Raw genomic sequence first — 22,380 nt, 5'->3', positions numbered from 1 at the left:
TATTGATACTGTGAGCCTTAAAACGAGCCATCAGGACTTCTGTAACTTTGTGATGTCACAACAAAGCAGTCACTGCTCTCAGCCATGCTGCAGGCCCCACCCACCTGGACCCATCATCCAGCCTTGCAGGATTTGGCTTCTCTGATTGTTTACCTGAAATCTGCTATATTTTTATTCATATTTTATCACTCAGAAAACAGTCAGAAGAGTGGCTCAGAGCCTCTCTTCTGATTGGTTCACAGGCCTGATGTGACTAGAGCTCCAGAGAGAGGGAGATGTAAAACTACATTGAGATGGTTTTTGGTTTTTAAAACCACAAATATATCTTCTTATGGAGCAACATTTCAAATAAAACACCGGAAAAATGTAAAATATGGGACCTTAAATAACTTTTGTTGCTTATAATTGCTGAAACTGGATCAGTGAGACGTTCAAAATCAGTCAGTTTTCATAGATTTGGTGATAAATTCAGATTAGGTAAACCCCATCCTTTCTTCACAGTGAGGTGGTCAGGGCTCTGTAGCTGCGACCTTACATGACTTATTGGCTGCATGTCACAAACTATGTCAAACCAGGAAAGCAGAGTCTTCTACTTCTGTTCTTATTCTAAGCTGCTATTGATTTAGGCCTCAGTCAACGTTGAGGTTAAATGGAATCAGACTCAGCCAGGAACAGACAGGATACTTTTTCTGACAGTAAATACCAATATCAAATTAATACCAGTCATGTGTGGACTTGCTGAGCAGCCTGGTGGTTCAACCTTCCCACCACATCACGTGTTTGCTGTGCTTTAATAAGACTAATTTCCAACCCCTCCCTTATCAAAAATAAAATATTTATCAGCATGTTCTCATAAGATATTCTCAGGGATTTTTTAGGACATACTCTCGTACACTCCGTGCAGCGCTCCCCGCTAACCCTACCAGGGTGCCAACACATACTTGCTGCTTGAGAAACAGCGACTTTGACAAGCATGCACCATAAACAATATTGGGCAGATGGTAGCCATTACAGTTCAGTGATGCCTCCACACGATAAAAAGATCACACACTACGCTGGGTCAAAATCTGTGAAGGGGATTATGATTGAAATGAGGCTGTAATTATTTTAATGTGACCCTTAGCGAAGTGAAAATGCTAAAAAACTAAAAAGTAGAGACTTCAAAAACTCCACAATAAATAAAATTTCTGCTTTATAATTCATTGCATAAGTCTAATTTGGAATTCCAGAAGTTATAGGAGGCATTGCTAAGCCGGCACAATATAAATTCTGTCCAATTTTGACAAATTGTCAGCTTTATCAGTCGTGTGCATGTATGAAAATGATGAGAGATTGAGGTATGAGCTGTTGAAAAAAAAAAAAAAAAAATGTCTGAGAGGCTGTTTCTATTTAAATGCCCAACCCCACTGTCTCCCACCTCCACCCCGCCCTCTCTTTCCCTTTTCCCTTGCTCTCCCTTCTGCCGGAGGCCTTGTTAAATTGGCACAGATTCTACCCGGCTCCAAACCAAAATCGCTGCCTAAGTGTTTCCACTCCGCTACCCCTATCATGGTCTTACAGTAGCACGGCGCAACGGAGGGGGGTAAGCACAGAAAAAGCAAGCTTCTCTCCATAGGTCGGCTGTCACATGGGACATAAAGAAGCAGCGCTAACAGATTGAGCATATTTCAGTTTTCATTATGATTCTGGGCTTATTTACATCTAAAGAGTTTTAGTCAGTTTCAAAGGGTAACACATGAAGACTTGAGGTATAATCAAAACTAAGTGATCATATAATGTAAGTCGGCCTGCTACAAAATTCTTGTACTCCTGCTCACGGACAGAACAGTCTTTGTTTGTGGGGCATTAGCCGAGCGGATGCGAGCGGGGCATTCTGCTGCAGAAGTCAGAATGCCTCCTTCTTCCTGCTCGGTCTCAGAGGTGTTGAAAACTTCCCAAAGCACATTCCACTCTCAGACGGACACAGGGAATAACAGTTGAGCAAGGGGAAGAGCCATTTCAAAATTCTTTCAGTAATCTTAAAAGCATCGCGGCTGACTTCTGGCCCCCCGGCAACTTATGCTGCAGAATGACCTTGTGGTTAAAGGTCATTACACAAACTTTATCGACACTATATTCACACAACCACAAAGTTCCCATCGCCGCAGACCAGAGTATACTGGGAAACCCACACAACCTCCACCCCAGACGAAAAAGGCCACTCATATAAAATAGGAGTTGGCTTCGCACAGAGCATGAAAGTGGAGGCTTTTGGCAGGTCACTGCCATCTCTGACTTGTAAACAATATGGAGGGTATTTTTAGGGGACACTTGGCCTCAATTTGATACTCTGAAGTCCTTTGGTCTATTTTCAGTCCTGCGCTGCATGAATAAGGAGCATTCAGACTGCTTCATAATAAGGCGTGCAAGTTAATGGAGGACACGGTAAGTGGGTGAGTGTGTTTGTGTGCGAGTCTACATCCATGTTATGTGTGAGGAAAAAGAAAAAGCCAGTCTTGCGGAAGAATTTCCAGTGTTGAACTAAAAGCGGAAGACTGAATCTAGACAAAACAAAGATGCTGCTAAAAGCACCAGAGAGGAGGAAGGCCAAGGCTCATTGTGGGTCTGCAGGAGCATCTCAATGCACAAACTCAATAGGATCCAATGAAAAGATACAGATTTTAATCTAGAACAACATTTTCATCCCAAAAAAAGGAAAAACATATGTCCTTCACTTCTTTAAAATGGGGTCATCAAATCTGATGTGTGAGTTTGGTTCTGTTCCTCCGCTCAAAAGGAGATTTGTTTTTTTGAAAAGCAATCGCTTGGCAGTTGGAATACGAACCTGACAAAAGCTTGGCCGTCATCAAAGAGGCAGCAATGAGATCCGGTCCAAAAAAAGGAAAGAAAGAAACTAAAAGAAGATAACTGCTGTTTATCAGATTGTTCCAAGATGAAATTCCCTTCAAATCATATCAAAAACAAAAAGAGCAGACAGCTCATCAGCTACAAACATAAGTGAAGAAAAAGAAAATAGGCAATCACAGAACTCCCTGAGATTCTCTGAAGTAAGTTACAGATAAAAACTTCCCCATTAGCATTTACATCTGTGGCATATACGGCTATATATTCCCCTGCTGACTGCACTGTCAACTTTATATGCACTCCAGATAAAATCGGACGATTTAAAACTGTGGTTGAGGCCAGACACAGCAGACAGCACACACATACTCAAGAACACACACACACACACACACACACACACACCCAGGATAAACCAGAAAATACGATTGAATGCAAATTGCTGCTGAAAAGAAATCAAATATAAAAGTTCTTCTTGTCTGTGGGCTCAAACTTTTTTGAGGGGAAAATGCTGTGAGGGTTGCTTTATACTACACTCTGATACCGATCCAGAATCTAATCAAGCACGGGCACCTACGTCGACGCTTTGATGTTAAGAGGAAAGTGTGGGTGGGTGTGTCTTTGCAATTATGAAATGGGCAGCTTGCATCACAGTTGTTTTTTTTTTTTTTTTGCTGAATTAGATGCACGACTCCCACAAAAGACTCAAAGGGAGTACTAGTATCCTAAAATTAAACTTTCCCTCCCCCCAACTCCTCGCTGCCACTGTCAACACTAATCAGATCTACACTTCCACCAGTCTGACACCTACACTTTCACTTAATCCCAAACGCTGAGCCACACAATCATTTACTTTACTTGCAAAACTACATAGCGGAGTCGAGGTGTAAACACGTGACAGTCTAATGAGACAGGTGCTCCGACGATGGTGACACTGATCTGCTCCGCGAAAATTATACACAGCTGACACACATAAAACAGGGCGCGAGTCCGAACGCCCTGCTAGTTGCACATGGGTCGCTGAGCCCAAATGGACCAACATGGTTTGAACCAACTGTGACCGATGATTATCGATTGATACGGCAGTTATTTTCTTGATTAATTGTTTTTCTCCAACCAACAGTACAAAGCATATTCAGCTCACAATGACAGGAATCAAGAGGAATATCAGCAAATCTTCACACTGAAGAAGCTGGAACCGGAGAATATTTAATGTATTCGAGTCACCTGCAAAAACTGTAAACTGCAGTTTTACACAGGAACTCATCTGCTATTATGGGCATATACATTATCTGTATTGTTTGCATTTAAAACTGGCCAGCTAGTCTACAGCATGCCCACACATCCTGCCGTCTGACTTCTAGCATACCTGCAAAAACGTTGCTGCAGTCCACTGAGCACATGCCAGATTGTGAAATATACTGCCCACTAAAAGCCAAATGCTGGGCAAAGTTATAGTTGGGGCTAAATATCAGAGTGTAACCGGTCACCAAAGCAAATAACATTTTATTATGTTAGCATCTGAATGCCTCATTTGTGTAAATTTTGTCTTTACATCATCTTAAAATGTTCCTCCTGACCACAATACACTCCCTGACAGAGACAAATGGAAACAAGATCATACAGGTTCCTGACTACCAGCCTATTGTGCTGCTCTACACAACACAGCAGCTCCTCCACTTCTACAAAATGTTCATCATACAAACATGAGCAACACCAGCAAGAAGAAAACATAAAGATCAAGACGAGATTTAAAGCCTTCTTCTGTCTCTTTGCATTCCGTCGCTCACATTCTCCGTGCCTGTTTTTATTTGTTCAATATCAATGATGTACAAAATAACAAATTATAGTTATCTGAACTACATCTATATGGGCTATCTGTCTGTGAATGTTCTCATTCGTCCAGGTCATAGTAATCATAACATTATTATCTATATGGGCTGTGCACTGCCATTTGTGCAGCCAACAAAGGAAGAAACCATGTAGCTCATTCAGCTTTGAACCTGGCTTCATGCATCCTCCTGAGTGGGGAGCAGCGCAGGAACGGCCGCTTAGACTGCTGGGATATTACGTAACGGTTTGAGAGGCAAGCCGAGGGCACGAGAAGCTCCCACATTCAGTGGTTTTGGAAAGGTAGAGGGGGATATGCAGCAGTGCGAGCTTGCGGAGGAGACTTCCTCCCACACAGTCAGGTTCTTGATGAATGTTATTCCAGCTCATCACCACAGAGTAGGCTGCTGGGCTGACAAGGAGATAATAGCAGCTGGTACGGTACAGTGTCATAGGACGTCAAGGAAGTGCTGCAACTCTTTAAAAGAGTTCTGCAACCGTGACCCTAATCTTCTTGGACATGTCGCGATGTTGGCAAGCCTTTTGCGTCCGTGCTGTCTGAACAGCAGTGACAGAAAAAGGAAGCACAACGCAGGTTTTGTTTTGTAACCGCGTTTTCAGGTGAAATGTATCATAATAAGACTGAAAAATAGCTGCTAGAAGGACGGAGCTGTGCTGACAAGTTCAAATATTGTCTCATTTATCAAACTGTCTCTTTACATCAGCTCAGTTCAGTTGTGATTAAGGTATCACAATTATTTTGACAATGATGTATGGATTTTGAAAATGCTACATACAACACTTTGAGTCTTTTTTTTTTGGGGGGGGGGGATTACTTCACTTTTAAATTCAAACTTCGGGTTGAAATTTCTTCATTTACAGAATAGGGGCCAGGAAAAAGCTGCGATATTTACCTGTGAAGAGTTTGGTGATGGCCTTGTTCTGTCGTCGTGCGGAGCAGATGAGCAGGAGCCACGGAGGCAGGAACTCGTGATGACTGGCCAGGAGCTCGGCGATGGTCCTGGGGGAGCCGGGGGACGACCTCTGCTCCCCCTCGCCCAACAGACAGCCTTCATCGATAGAGTCCACAAGCAGGAAGAGAGACTGCTGAGGAGGCTTCACGCTCAGGAGAGGCAAGAGGACACATCTGAGGAAAGAAAGACGAGGAGGATTTTTTAATCATGTTTTCATCTCAATGATTGTGCCTGACAAACGGGATGAATGATCAGATTGTGGTTTTTGTGATGCATTTTAAACTTGGCAAAAAGTTATTTTCTTTTAGGGCTGCAACAAAAATATTTTTCAAATCAATTACTCTATCTGTATATTTACAATTAACTGACGAATTGTTTTCCATCATGTCAGAAAATGGAGAAAAATGTCTGACATAATTTCCAACAGCTCAAGGTGACATCTTTAAATTACTTGTTTTGGTCGACAAAGATATAAAACTAACAACAGTAGAATCCCCAAAGCAGATCAGACAGGTATTTCATTGATTAACAACTACAGTGATTAATTTATTAATCTTCTGTTGCTCAACTTATCAGTTAATTAACTAATCATTTCAGCAGTTTTGGCATCATTACAAATCAGCAAGCTAGCTGTCACTCGCTACTTTGCAATTTATGCTAGTTAGCTAACTATTGTAACAAGGGAGTAATGGTTGGTTATGAACATGAAAAGTCATTTCAGCTTACAAGCTATCCTAACTTTATTTCTTTTGTAAATCGCTTCTTAAATTTGAAAAAAAAGTGCTATATAAATCAAGTGTATTGTTATTATCATTATTATTATAATTATTATTATTATAACGCTAAATTTCATTATATCTTTAGTCTTACATATTAGTTGGTGTGACAAACTTTTGAGAGCCGTTACTGGTTTATGGCCAAATTAAACCAAAACAGATTTTTTTCGGACTCCTACACACCTCTAATACTATAACGTTAATAAAAAAATATCTGTGTTTGGTATAAAATAATAACAAGGGTTCCATTGTTATCCTCCTCTGCATGGCACAAGCTTTACTCCAGGATATATTTGTTCCTACCAGTTTGTCTGGTATGATGCAGCAGTGCCACAACAACAACACACACTTATGGCGAACAAGAGAGTGATTTTCTTGAGGCGTATCAATCTCAGTTCATCAGTCTCAATTGGGAGAGAGTGTAGGCGTTTAAATATGTCTCCATCCAACCCAAATTGCAACCATTAACAGGCCCACTGCAGATCATTTGAGCTCACACAAACATCCAGAGCAGATACAGTCATTTATAATTCAGTGGGCCTTTTTTGTTCAACAAAAATCTTTGCCCGACAGCTAAATGCTCAGCCTTGAGATGATTTTAAAGATGTGAAGAAAACTTTATTTAGCAACTATCATGACGGCTAAACACGCAAGATTTTAATCCAAGTCAAACCTAAACAAATCTCCCTGCAACATTAATATTGATGTTTGAATATGAACACCCATGAAATTCAGCCCTGTGGCACGTTTTAAATGCTGCATTAACCTCCTATCAATGCAAAACTGTAAGCAACACATAGAATCTACTTGCTCCAGTGCTAATGTGTAACTTCACACATAAACACTCACTGAAGCGAGATGGTTAACAAATGCATATTTTGTTCTATGAAAGGATGTTTGTGCTGGCAAGACTTCTGTTCCACTGTGACTGCCACCAACGGTTTGAAGCCAGTCATAAGACGCATGTTTGGGAGAATGTCATTTCCCAGGACTCAGAAAATTACTTCCAGCTCAGCTGGCTGCGATAAAGGATCTGAGGACTTCATATTAGTGACATTTTAATCTGGGTCTAGGTTAATTAAACATTTAAAGAGGGTTGAACAAATCAATTAATCGACATGAAAACTTGACTCAAGAGTAGAGACGGCCTCGGGGGCATCTGAGGCTTTTCACGGGTAGCTGTCGCGCAGATAAAATCGGTCACCTTCCAGATGATGGGACCGTCTCTTTAACTACCAGTCTTCCTTAATGGAACTGACATTGCTTGTAAGCTTTGTCATAAAACACTAAAATACTGTTTTAATGAGACTTCCTCAGGATGCTCAACAGCCTGTCACTAACCCTGCGGCTCCAAAGCCATTCCCTTTTTAAGCATCTACCACTTTAGGCTTACATCTTACCCCTAGTTCATTATCCTTAAGCACATGGAAGCAGAAATGGCTGGGGTGAAGGCCTGCGTGCTTTCAGTCCAAAGAACACACAGAGGAGGCCATTTTTTTTCCAGTGACTTTCCCTTGGTTACTGAAGAGAAGTGCCAGTGTTTGACTAAATTTCCAATATATTGGAATGCATTTGCAAATGTCTTGCAGTGGAACTACGCTGTATTGGAAAGGTTTGTGCTGATGATCTACACTAGGGCTGCACAACGTTTCATTACAGCATCATTATTGCAGTGTAAACATGCACAATAGTCACATGTCGGATGTACAAAGTAAGGCGCAGATTTACTCACTGGTTGAAAATTCCTGTATTTATTCATATCACAAAATATATTGCAGGAAAAAATATTGCAATGTCAGTTCTTTCTAATATCGTGCAGCATTAGTCTGCATCGTGCTACAGGTCTGATTTGCAAGTGTACAGCTGACTTTCAGGTGTTTTGAAATTCTATATACGATATCATACCAATAGACAGCACTACTTCTTAGACATTTTTCCTAAAGGGTTACCATTCTGAGATAAGATTTCATTAATCGGACAAACAGCCCAAAATGCTGTTGCCTTTCAAATCCTCCATTAATCAACTGGTCACTTCAGCACAAGATGAAAATCCTTCAAAATGTACATTAGCCTCCCCTCAGCTAGACACTGGGCACTTAAATCAGGTTTTTTTCCCAAAGTCTTTACAATCTTCAGCTGTACTCATAACTTTCTCCCGAGCAGTTTGAACTCTCAGCAGGAAAGAAAAGCAATGTTAAGGCTCTCCAACCTTCACGCTCCGCCGTGATGTTGCTCAGCCTTTCAGAAACGCAGTCAATCACTCCTTCTGATGGCCGCAGCCCACAGAGAGACCTGCAGTGCCATCTGGGAGCCCTGCCAAAAGGAATGTCCATCCACAGGGGTGACTGTGTGTGAGAGTGTGTGTGAATGGTTGTGTCTGAGGCCACGCTGCCTACTGAGACAATCAAATCCACAGTGACAGCAAGTGGGCAAAACAAAGAGCCTTTCTTCTATCACAATTCGGCTACTTTGGGGCTGTCAGAGAGTCAAAAGAGGAGGACTGCAGACAAAGAAAACTCCATGGGATATGGGAGATGGAGAGAAAATAAGCTCAGGAAAAGCTGATTTAGTTTGCCATGCAGACCTGCAGCATACCTGAGCCAGAAAATTAAAAGTCTTTCAGCCACACGCGGCGGTCTTGGACGTTTCTACCAACTATTTTGGTTCTCGCTCAATTCCTCAACATATGCCCAAGTTGGTGCCAATTGCTATTTAAGAAAATAAAAAAAAGGGGGGGAAAGAGAGGGGGATGTGAAATGCATCTGATGCACCCGCCATCTGTCATGTTGTGCTCACGACTGCGGCGGCCATTGCTCCTTCCACAATGTGCAAAGTGAAGCTTTCAGTGTGACGCTTAGTGAAGATGTCTGGGCCGACGGGGCAGCGCCGGGCACCGAGCCAGAGCCAGAGCCTTACAAATTTACACAGCTCATTTTATAGAGCGGGCGCGGAGCCTGAAATTCATGCCACATACCCAAACACCACCACACACACTCAACACACGTAAACACTGACCAGGAGGGTGACACACACACACAATGCACGTCTGGCCTCGACACCGCTCTGTTAATGGAAGGATGGCCGGCAGGTGAGTGCAGCTCTCAGCTTCAGACAGATCACCACGCAGAGTGATACTGACAAAGCCTTCCACCATTATCAGTTAAAAAACCAGAGGCCTTTTCATTAGAAGAACGCCACCACCCCCTCCCACCACCCCCCACCATCTCTTCATTTAGCATCGAGTCAATTTGGAGGGAGCCTGCTCAGCGTCTTTGAGAAGTCGGGAGAGCTTAGTGCCACAGAGCTGAGCGACAACAGCTGACTCATGCACCAGCTCATCCAAAGTGAAAGAGACAACTATCTTGCAGATTCTCCCCTCACACTTTTCTTATAGCATTCTTACATTATGCATAACACTACTGCAATCATCTCGTTCAAAGTAATCACACTGATGAGGACAATAGGAGCGACTGGGGCTGAGAGCAAATGTTATCAACAGCCCGGCTCAGACAGTTTAACTGTATTCTTCCTGTTACATCCTCCATATGCTCTTGTGTGCTCCACAATCTGTTATCATCTCTCGCCAGTTTTATCTGATTGGACATAAACTCCAAATCCAAGGCTTTACTACGGTTTTTCCAACGTGGATACGCACCGAATAAAGCTTCTTTATTTATTTTTTTATTTTACAAATCAAAGGCTTGATGCAGAGTGGTTACACAGGAGCAGAACCGCAATTACATAAGCCGCGGACAGACATATTTACAATAATTTAAGCTGAGAGCCTTTCATTAGACAGATAACCCACTGAGGATGTCGACCTTGCAGCATTAAATTAGTTACTTTTCAAAACTACAGAAATGGTCATTATAATCATTTGTTCAAAACGACTGAGTGGAGAATTGGGCAGCGTTTTAAATAAATCCTTATTATGCTTGAACAACTGCATCGTGTCGAGGCACAAATGAGCTTAAAAGCATGACGACATTATTCTGATTAAACGTGCATTTTTATCAACGTCTCCCCTGACATGACGCTACTCTGCCCACACCTCATATCTCAGTGAATTTTCTGCTACATGCGCAGGGTTTCGCTTTTTAAGATTCAGCTGCAGTTTGGAATTTGCTAATGTCCAATTTGATGGATCTTTGAATCTTTATCTCTGCTGGCATGGCTCCTGGGATGGTAATATCAAGTCTTTCAGTCTGTCGGCCGGTAAGTCCTCCACTCTGGTCCAAACTGAAATATCTTACCAACTATCGGGTGGATTGCTACGAGATCTATCCAGAAGTTTGGTTTATGACCAAATACCTGCAACTACATTCCCATGAGCCTCGTGCTCAATCAAACATAAGACAGTGAACATGTTACACATCATAGCATAAACATAAACATCGTCATTGTCAGCGTGCATGCTGACGTTAGCATCTTGCTCAAAGTGTAGCTGTGTCTAAATATAACCTGGTATGGCTGCTGACTATTAAGTGTTGTTTTATTAAAGCCTATCAGCTAAACAGCAAACACTTTCTAATTAGAAATTAATTATAGGTCTTATTTACCAAGTTATTTATAACTAACTTTTTGTATCTGTTGTATCTAGATTTCAGATCTCAATACTTACAATACAGAGTCATGAAAACTGTACCAATCTGAGCTACCAAAAGTTGGCCTGGAACACAGACTCACTCTTGTTTCTTTATAATTTGAAAATATTTCTCATGATATAAACAAAGACTTCATTCATTTGAGATTATTTCCTCTGTTAGGTTCTTGTGTGGCAGCTTGTGTAAAGTCAGTCACAACTGAGAATATTTTATTGGCTCCATATTTCTTTTTAGTTATCCATCCCCGCTATCTACAAGCTGAAACTCCCAAGCTTGGTGGACTTCAGGCCACACCTCAGTCAGTAATGTCAAAGCAGGTGTTTTCTGTCAGCTGTCAAAAGCCGATTACCTCATATAATGACATAACATCAGCAAAAACGACTAAAAAAACGACTTTTAAATGTTTCCTGTAAGTGTTTAAAAAGTGCTTATTTCTGCTATTCTTTATACATGCTAGACAATGCAATTGCAATACAATTGATCTTGGCTTAATGGATCTACACAATCAATTCTGTGCTGGATTCCAAGCAGACAAATGCCTCCAGCTGTCTGAGAAACAATGTCCAAGAGATGAGTGCCTGGTCAGGGGGATGCGAGAGGCGCGTGGGAAGCAAATCGGGCGCCACTTACACACACATAAAAACAACTATTATTATAATTGTCATAATAATATTATTGTCCTTAAAATGACAAACTTAAGTTGATGTCTGGTGATCTATGAGATGGAGTCTCATGACGTTTTTGATTCTTCACACTGTCATGGGACAGGTCATAAACAGTGGTTGTTTTTATGAGGGTAGGGGCTGCATCTGGAAGTACTGTCCATCTGAAATCTAACCCTTTCCCCACCCTTCAACTACGTCACACCAAACTGTTGTTGCTACACAGTGCATTTCTCTCCTGACTTGCCCTTTCAAGTCAACTTATTTACCTTGTTAATAGGTTGTTAAAATTCAAGTTATTTGAAATGAGCTGGGTCTTGATTAAAGCATTAAAATCTTGCCTCTTCAATCAACAAGATCATACTTGTTTACTTTTATAACGCAGCCTATTAATGATTTGCAAACGTGTAAACAGACACACTTCTTTTCTGGCCAGCACACATACCTCAGATAACTATTCCAAATCCCCAAAGCTCTTCCCAACCCAGACGAGGTGTGCATTCCTGGCCGGCTATCCAATACTGTCAAAGGAATCTGAAATTTCATCCTTTTCAACCCCCTCCCTCTTCTCCCTGCCGACACTCCTGCCAGAGTTTGCCTCCAAAAACACTCTCTGCTCTCCTCCGGCTGTATGCACAGACACACAGCTGTCTGTCCACACAAATACGCGCTTTTCGCCAGGTTTTCAACACAAGACAGGTAAACCTGCAAGCCGCCCCGAGCCGGCCAAGACAGGATTTTGTACACGGCTTTACCTCGATTCTTGTAACAAAGGGCAGCAGTGTGAGCTCTGGCAAGGGAGAGATGAACAATCTAATGCTGAGGCAACTAGTCATCATCAGAAAACAATCTTTATGCTGATTAAAGGCTTTAACCATTTGTTTTTCCAATCAGCTTCTTACTGAGCGACGGGTCCTGCATAAACACAAACATTTCTGCCAAAGTTCAAACAATTTTGGTTATTTCACAAAAGAGATTTCAGTATATTTGTTTTTCCCCTTGTTTTCCTCACTGGTGTGAAGAGGGCAGACCCAGTTGGAAAATGGTGATGACACATATTTACATCCACCAATCAGATTTCAAGAGTATTCTTGCTTTCGCTGCCAACGCCGTTTCTCAGATGTGATCAAACCACACCCACACCGTCTTTATGAAGCAGATTAGTTTCATTTTTGACTTTGAAACTTTAACTTTGTTACTTATTTAGTTGTGAATATATAAAAGGTCGCAAATTTTACACCCAAAACAAATCCTGCAAGGTTTGCCGGTGGCAGAGCAGTGACTGCATCGTTGTGACATCATAAAGTCACAGTAGTCCTGACGGCTGGTTTTAAGGCTCAGTTTCTGAATACAGGCTGTGTGCATTTCTCTGTGGACTGAGGCTTTGAAACTTTCACAGTATTAATATAGAGGCTAGAGCTGATCTATAATCAAGAAAGACATAAAAATCTCACTTTATACAATATGGGGCCTTTATAGAAGAGAAATACTTAAGATCTGAAACCAGGTTTTCAGGGGATCTAACCATTAAGATAGTAACTGAGGCAAAAATGCCATTTCCAAATCAATGGTTCTAGCTTCTAAAGCATTTGCTGTTTTTTTTTCTTTGTAAATCAAACATCTTTGGGTTATAGACTGTTGTTTGGATAATGTTAATCAATGTGAACACTTAACCTTTGACTGTGGGGAACATAAAATGTGCATTTTTCTCCATTTTACAATATTTTACAGACTAAGTGATTGTTTGGGAAGTAAAGCCCTCCCTCGCCCTAATGAATGAATCTAAACCTCCGATAAATGAGCTTGAGCACCGCAATTTATGAGTTTATTTATTGAGTGGGATAACAATAATATGAATGAGTTGTGTATGCCCACACAAGCATGTAGGCACATCCACACACACACACACACACACACACACACATCCCCACACACACCATCCGACAGTGGTGTGGAGACAGAGGCTGGCCTCAGATTGCTGAGTCATCGTTGCAGTCGCACCAGCGCTGCTGTTTCTCCTCATCTGCTCGACTGGAGTTGATGCGTCACACTGAGAGTCTTTTTTTTTTTTTTTTTTTGTTTGTAAAATGTGGCCCTGATCTGCAGCAAGTTTTCCACAGCCATGCACCACATGAAAGGCACAGGGAGGGAGGGCCGCTTTCATTTTGCGTCCCTTAGCTCCCAATAAGAAGGGCCGCTCGACGTGCAACAGTCAAAAAGTCAACACAAAGGGGAAAAAAAAAACCACAAAGCTCCTTCACCAACTTATAAAAAAAAATGTATTTTCTTCAGACTGAAATGTGCCCCAACTTGAACTGTGTTCAAATTGAGACAAAGAGAGGCAACAGGCACATTGGTGAAATGACTAATGTCACGTTCTTAGACGGGCTTCTCTCATTCGGGTAACCATTAGATCACAGGATGTCACGTCATCTTTGCAAACGTCTTCATATTTATTTATATCTCTGGCTTTGCACCTCACAATTTCCTCAGAAGAGCCAATAACTTGAATTCACTTGTCAAGAGGTACTTTTAAAAAAAAGTTTGCTGTAAGCCGGTAATGCTACGCTGTCTTGTGAAATGACAACTTAAAAAAATAAAAACATATATATATATATATATATCCATGTTCACTGGAGGCTACAAGACTAGATCTAATCATACTTCTGCATTGATTACAATTCTGAATTATCAACAGTTGTTTGGAACAAAGCAACAGGGAAAACGTTTACAATGAAACGTTTGATGTTTCTGCCAGAAAATCAGCATTTTTAATCATTTGTAGAAGAAGAAAAAAAAAGTCCAACTTGCAGCATCAGTTTCTTCCGCAGACACGCTGAGGGAATGAAACGCTGCCAAGAACCTTCACATCTTGTTCACAAATTTAAACCATGGTCATTCATCATTTCTGAAGTCAGTGCCCTTTGCAAAGAAATAGAAACTGATCCAACTGCAATATAAACTTAACTCGGTGCTGAACAGCCCGACAGCAGATCCACATAAAGTCACACCTAGACTAAAAGGCAGCTTTGTCCCGTCAGCAAAAAAGAAAAAAAAAAAAAAACCTGTTGCCTTTAGTGTGACCCACATGACTGGGTTAATTCCACCTATTTGAAGCCAGCTCTTTTGTCCTGAAGGGAGAAAGTAAAGCATGGTGGGATGACAGGAGGCTGACTGGTTGTTTAAAACTCGCAAATTCATTCAAACTCCAGTCAAAACATGGCAGTGGCCTTTGATAAGACTAATGAGACCGAGGAATGTGCTTTGGTTTTGTCTAGAAATAAAATCCTTGGTGATACACTACAGTCCAAGTGTCAAAGCCTTCAGATAGCAGCGATGGCAATGAGTCTGACCCATCTAAGAAGTCAAGTCAGTCAGTCTGAACCAGACATCAGCTCAGACTGGTAGACAGAAGACAGTTAAGACTGAGAGGGGAGACTGCCTCTTATCTGGAGAACTGTGGCTCATGACCTGTGGTGGTAGACATCTGCACTACTCATGCTTCACAAGTAGTACATGAAATAAAAAAACAGTCCTGTAAGGCTCAGTGATACCAATGATATCAATATCGTGATATTAGCAATTATACTTCAAGTCAAATGTGAGGAAAACCACATAAAGTAATCTTAAAGCCATTCAAAAAAATGCTAATAATACATTTGTACAGCAGAAAATATAATTTTCCCTCTTTCATTACATTACAATATGATTCTGCTGAAAGTCAGTGAATGATTGTATTTTACTGCGCACATATCCAAATGTAAAGTTCTGCTTCTACCTCAGCTACCACCAGTGGTTCAAATTAACCAAGTACATTCATTCAGTGCATTTACAATGTATGTAACATATGTGGGTTTTATAAAGCTTGTTTTCAATACTAAAGTAACTTAAGATGAGACTGTTAGACACTGAAGACTTAAGTGCAGGGGCAATTATATACTTATATTATCATATGTAGGCCAATAGAAACAGAACTCAACAGTTGAGTGAAAAATAAAATGTGAAACTGTGTGATTTTTAAATACTCAGAAGATTTATACAGAGTTTGGTTGGTGGCTAGTCAAGAATTTCTGAGGTGGGTGCACTTCTGCCAGAGGAATTTGTAGTCATAACTTTGGTATTTCCAAAGTCCTGTTTGTGTGGTGCTTGAGTATTTCCATTTAATGTTCCTTTAAACTGAAATTAACTCCACTTTGGCCAGCTACTATATTAAATTATTGATTACATCAGTTTTTAAATGAGTACTACATTTCATACATATTTACTTTTACTTAAGTAAAATCATTAATATAAGAACTTAACCTGAAATTTCTGCTTTTATTTAAATACAGGTTCTAAATGTTACCACTTATATTTCATATAGTTTGACTCTTTTCATGTTAGAACAGCCATAAAACACAGAGCTAAGGTAATACAAATGCAACAATAAAACGTGGAAACAAGTGTGTAAATAGATAACAGTGCAGTGTGGGGAGATTTGTATATAGAAAATCCCAAACTCAACTTTAAAACCTCCACAGTCTGGTTGACTCTGACGCTGCAGACGTACAGATTGGAAAAGCTACGATCAAGTTGCACAGAGAGGACGTAAACCCGTGTCTGAACCAGTTTCGGTGTATTAACACACGACTGGTGATTACTATCAACAAACAGAGCTGTTTGTCTTTGACTAGGCTAAAGAATTTGGCAGGGCCTCATGCATTCAGTCACTAGCTAACGTTTAAAATCACAGCTAGAAGTGGGGTAGGGGTGGGTAGGTGGGGGTGGTTGGAACTCGTATAACTTTTATTGAGTGAAGTACAGGCCTCAATCTGTTCAATCAAAATGAGGTATGCACCCCCTGTGAGTCTTTATCCCTGATGTAAATTAGTGGTTATAATGTAGGAATAATAATAAAGTTTTACATGGTTCTATTTCTTGCTCTGGTTTTATTTTTTTTCATGTTACTGCCAGATACAGCCGACAATCTTGGCTTTCCTGAAACTAGATAGCATCTAGACCAGCAGGGGAGCCGTTAAGATTATTTGTGTACAACGGTGCCCGGGACATTTTTACACCTGAGATGGTGATAAGGCTTTCACAGAAGTGCTTATTTGCCTCTCAAACAAAACAGGCAGCGCCGATAAAGCCCGGTGTCTTTGTTGGGCGCAAAATGCAGGGCCCGAGGTCTTGAGTGTGACAGAATATTTGCTTCATGAGGCCGCGTTCAGCTAATGTGACTGTCTGCAAAAGGCTCTCGACATCCAGCGTGACACAGACCAGAGCTGAAGTGAGAAGTCCGTCCCCGCTGGGCTCACTCTTCTGTTTATGTCCTTACGATAACCTGCCTTTTATCTGAGAGGGTCAAACTGAAGTCAGAGTCATCGGCATGATTACGAGCAGATGACAAGAGGAGCGCTCACTTCCTTGGGAATGAGTATGTGAAAAAAAAAAAAAAAAAAGCTGTTGACTCTGGTGAGCATTTAAAAAATGATTTACCTTGCTGAACGTTTGACCTACTTTCCCCCCCCCCGGTGTGTGATGTTGAGATGGTGCAATAAGCGTCACCAGATGGCCAGACAAGAAGCGTGAGTTGTGTGTGTGTGTGTTTTCAGTGCTGCATTCCAGCCTGTGTTGCAGAGACTGCCTGACCTGTGCTGTGGAGACAAGTCGTGCAAGTAACCCACATACACACAGGCTCACGCGCAGCTCCCCGTCTAAAGCCTGTGTCTACAATAACAGTCCGTGTTGATCATGTTACATGCCCGGGCAAGGCGCTGGAAGTCCACAGGCCTACTGTACTTCAGTTTCACCTCGTCTTTCTGCAGCGCAGCGGCTCGGGTCAGCCGGTAAGTCAGCCAGCCGGTGAGTCAGTCGCAGTTCAAAGCTCCTTCCACATGAGTCTCGGGGGCCACCTGAGCTCGGCTGCAACTTAAAAATATCTGACCTTTCTTGAATCAGAAGCCAAGCGGGGACAGTCCCACCCAGCATGCCTCACCAGGGGGGAAAACCAACAAAACCATGACATGAAATAAGTGGAGAGGGCTGCTGAGGCGGAGCTATGTGATGCGTGTGAGCAGCAGTAAAAAAAAAAAAAAAAAAAAAAAAAGGGAGGGGGGGAGGGGTGCATCAGGGTCAGAAGGTGGAGAGGGAAGGGAGGGGGAAGGGGGTTGGCTTTGCATTTTACATTTCTAGCCAAACTGAATTCCTAGATTTCCAACAGTACCTGGAAACACCAGGGTGGAGTCACAAAACGCATGTTTCTCACAAATCATTATTCTAAACGAGAGCAAACAATACGCAGGGTTTATTTTTGTGGGTGATATCATGTAGCGCTGCAACAGTCCATTACACATTAATCTGTTGATTCATTTATTTTTTTTATATCAATCACTATAAAAGAGTAACTTTAAATATCTTATTTTGTCTAACCATCAGTCCAAAACTCAAAGACATTTCATTGATAATGATGCACAGCTGAGAAAAGCAGCTAATCCTCAGATTAAAAGGAGCTGGATCCTGCATTTTGTTTCCTAAAATTTGATTGTCGTCAATTTGTTTTCCTGTTGATCAACAAATTGTCAGCAATAATGTAAAGGATTAGATCTTCCTCTATGTGAAGGTGTGCTGATCAGTGAAATCATCTGGCTGTAGTACGGAGGAGGAGGAGGAGGAGGAAAGTAAAGAGGAGAAGGGAAGTGTATTTGTGTTTGTGTGTCCTTACCTCTTGAAAGCCTCTGTGGGGTTCCTCTCACACTCTCCAGGCTGCAAAGTGCTCTGCACAGCTGGGTCACGCACCTTCTCCTCATATCCCGGCACCAGCCCGCTGCGGCAGATCTGACCCACCAGACCCCGGATGAACCCGCCGACGCACAGCGTGTCCGAGTCGTCCGCCCGGCAGAAGTGGAAAGCCAGGCTTTGCTGGTGCAGACCCCGGTGGGTTCCCTGCGCGGACGTGGGCCACAACAGCTCCGTGCACAGCGCAGTCTTCCCGCTTCCCGGCCCTCCCACCAGCAGCACCCCCCAGGAGCTACCTGACTTGGTGGATCCTGCCGTCAGGCTACCCGGGTTGGATGCGCCCCCGCAGGGCGCCAGCGGCGGCTGCTGCTTACTGGGAGTGCTGGTCACTCCACTGAGGTTGTTGGTTTTCTCCTGGAGGCAATGCTGGATCTTATGGAAGACCCACTCCCGGCAGTAAAAGCGCTTCCCCTGCAGCAAACTGGTTTGGGCCATTTTGATCTTGTGCTGCTGTTCCACCTATTCCTCCTCTTCATAGGGGTCCCTTCATTCTGCCCCTCACATTTTCAACTCCCACAAAGCCCAGCTGTACATTCGGAAATCCATTTCGTCAGCCAAAACTGTACCTCTCAGAAAGCAGGTTGCACTTAACTGTACTCGGTATTGATGTTAAGAAGAAGGAGCCGGGATGAATGCAACTTGAGTGAAAGTGGAGAAAGAAGCAGAGCTGCTGTAGATGGCAGGAAAAGCAGCAGAGCCTTGGTGCGTTACAGAATATCTAGGTCAAAATTAAAAAAAAAAAAAAAAGGACTCAAACCATAGATTTTCCACCAACTTTTTCCAGAGCTTTCCCACTGGTTGAACTGAGTGCTCCTTGTTATTATGAGTGTGTTGCTTTAGCATGGCGGAGGGCATGGCAGGGCACCCGGCTCTTGAGTGCATCCACTGGCAAACTCAAGCCACCACCGCTTGATACAATTAGCCATGGGAGTTGCTGATATATTTCCGCTGATGCATTTCAGATGCTACTGGGGGTGACCGAAGCGCGTTTCCATTACATTAGCATGAAAGAGACTGCCAGCGTAGAGTCAGTTTCTCCAATAACATGCTAAGCCCGGCTCTTTCCCCTGGAAAACAGAGACAGAAACAAAAAGGCCACATTAGGACACAACCTCAAATACAAGTTTCTGCTTTATGCTAATGCACGATTAACCATCGTAATTACTCAAAGAGGTGTTTGTATACAGAATTTATACTCTCGGAACCAGAGATGAAGCAGAAAATCCGGAAAACACACAGTGCATTTATCGATCCCTTCAGCCTTTAACAACATATCCCTGTATAAGCTGCAACAGTTTGACACTACTTATTGTGATGCATGTTATTCGTACAGATATGTCCCAACCTACAGAGAAGGGTTAACTCTACTCCTGCAGCTACAAAAAGGTGGGCGAGTTGGTTTTCGGTGCTTTCATCCTCCAGAATCCACATCACGGCTGGCCTGCCTGCCCTGCAACTAAATTCTTGGCAGGGGTTCGTCCAGTTTCTCTAGTCTATCCACTGACACCCCCAACCACCCCCCCCCCCTTCCTTCCTATGTGGCTTTAAATCCCAAACAGTTCACATCCGTCCTGTACTGTAGGGGGGGAAAAGAAGTCCAAAATGAGAGGACCCTCTTTTCCTGCACTTACAGGGGTCGTGTACATGGGTGGAAGTGGAGGAGCACCCCCACCTTAAACACAGCTTTGTTTTTCTTTAAAAAAAAGGTTTGCAGAAATTTTTACAGAGTTTAATGCAGAGTGCATGTGATAGTCAGTGATTAGGAAGTGGCGTTAAAGTGCAATGATGATGGATCTTTAAAAGGGGAAAGGGCATTCAATGTAAGCTTCTCCTAATTTGATTTCAGTCGCTTTTTTAGCCAACTGCTTCTCTACACTGGAGCTAATGCAAATATTCCACAGCCTCTCCAGCCAAGAAAACACACACACACACACACACAGTCTTGGATACTTTGCAACGCTGCCAAATAACATGGATTTTACACGGGCTGCCATACATCTCCACCTTCCCGTGTCTATGGGGCGCTACCTGCCTCCAACACAAAGCTCTCCAAATAAAATGTTACACACATTAAAAAGGAGAAAGGTCAGCTGTGTTTTGAGGCGGGAGGCGACAAATAATCTACCGAGAACCAAACGACACGGATTCACTCCAGTTGACTGAAGAGGCAGCGCAAGTCTTTTGTATGAGCAGGCAAACCTCACCCATTTCAGATGGGATACAATTTACACCTATGGGGGCTTTTAAAAAAAAAACAAAAAAGCCCTCCGACCAGACTAGCTAACAGTTGCGTGCTTGAAGGGGAAAAAACCCTCCAAAAAAAATAAATAAACGGTAAACGTCGCCCGGTTGTTGCGCTCCAACAAAACTGTTCCTTAAACTTCAATTAAGCCGATAGAGGAGCGTTTCAGTGTTTTCGCTACAGTTTCAAACGTCTCTCAAACCACGAACGGTTTTCCTCTCACCTCTTGCCGATTCCTCTTGCTGTTTTTTTTGTTTTTTTTTTTTTTTTAGGAGAGGGGGGGGGGGGGTTGTTGCTGTGTCCGTAGTCAACACCCTTTCAGTCCACGTTAAAAGCCAAGCAGATGAACCGTGCGACCGTTTCCTCCGGTGCAATTCAAGCCCCTGTTTTGTGCATTTGAGCGGCGTTTATGTCTTTCTTTGAATCGGTCTTTTCTGTCGGCGTCGGCTCCTCCTGCTGCCCGACACAGCTCCACAGTGAGCCGACTGACTCTCCGCCTCCAAACACTCTGCATTTCTCCCAACTGCATGCAGAGCACACACACACACACACACACACACACACACACACACACACACACACACACACACACACACACACACACACACACACACACACACACGCCAATGAGCGGTGCAAGGTCTTATGGGACTTGGAGTTTTACCTTTCTTGTCGCCATTATTAAAATACAAAGAGGTGGTCAAATATAAGTTGATTAAAAAACAACAACAATAACAAAATACGTATTATATTCTCATCACACCACCAATCTTTTTTTTTTTCTCTCCACAAAATCAAATCCAAAATTCACTGTAAAACTCCAGTCTGTATTAGTATAAATTAGCCTTACCTTTACCTTTAGCTAAAGAAAATAAAGTAATAAACATGTGTTTGTTATATTTATATGTTTTAAAGTTTATTAATCAAACAACGAAAGCAGTGAAAACTGCCACAAAACCCTAAAGGAGGCAAATTAGGGATTAACACTCCATGTTGCATTTATTTATTTATTTATTTATTTATTTTATTCTATTTTATTTGCTATATGATATGATATATGATATGATATGAGTCCAATTGATTAGTCCAATTTCATCCTATGCAAAAAAGTTCAGCTATACTCAAAATCTTTTAGTCTTTAATTGCTTCTTTTTTTTTCTCCACAAAATTAGGTGGAAATTGATTTTCTTTTCCACAGACAAAGAAATCAACAGACTGCACCAACTGAACTCTTGGTGAAATAAAGTAAACTGAGTTGATCGAATTGCGATTTTAGTCTCATAACACTGTGAACCTTTCCCCCACAGTCTTAATGACTACTTAAAATCCTGCCATGAAAATAAACAATTCAAAGCAAAACAAATCAGCTGCCACTGACTTTCAAGTATAGCCTGGAAATTTGAACACTGGCCTGTAGGTCTGAGAAGAAAGACATGAAACAAAATTTGATTTGTTGTAGCTGGTTGCTCAAGGCTCAAATCTGTGGTTTGTCTTTCACACACACACACACACACACGCACACACACACACACACACACACACACACACACACACACACACACAAGCGCGTGCATGTAGGAACCTTGAATGCTGGTGGTGCTGCTTTGATGAAACAGTGGAACATGTCCAGGAGTTGGCATGAGATGCAACAATTCCATCTTTAAAAGCTTGTCA

General features: G+C 42.1%; 1 protein-coding gene across 2 annotated transcripts in view; it reads right to left on the bottom strand.

The window, feature by feature from the left end:
- Nucleotides 1-19,523, bottom strand: part of ankrd50 (ankyrin repeat domain 50) — a 33,674-nt gene extending 14,151 nt beyond the window's left edge. For both annotated transcript variants that reach the window (XM_022759960.1, XM_022759961.1), the window contains exons 1-2: nucleotides 18,391-19,523; nucleotides 5,586-5,818 (exon numbers count right to left, since the gene is read on the bottom strand). In XM_022759960.1, the coding sequence (XP_022615681.1) occupies nucleotides 5,586-5,818; nucleotides 18,391-18,899 (742 nt within the window). In that variant the 5' untranslated portion in view covers nucleotides 18,900-19,523. The remainder of the gene's footprint in view (nucleotides 1-5,585; nucleotides 5,819-18,390) is intronic.
- Nucleotides 19,524-22,380: the final 2,857 nt, after the last annotated feature.

This window comes from Seriola dumerili, unplaced genomic scaffold (assembly GCF_002260705.1).
Source record: "Seriola dumerili isolate Sdu_G_001 unplaced genomic scaffold, Sdu_1.0 BDQW01000331.1, whole genome shotgun sequence".
NCBI classification, from domain to species: Eukaryota; Metazoa; Chordata; class Actinopteri; order Carangiformes; family Carangidae; genus Seriola; species Seriola dumerili.
The sequence above is the reverse complement of the archived record's forward strand: the minus strand, read 5'-3'. Positions and strand labels throughout refer to the sequence as shown.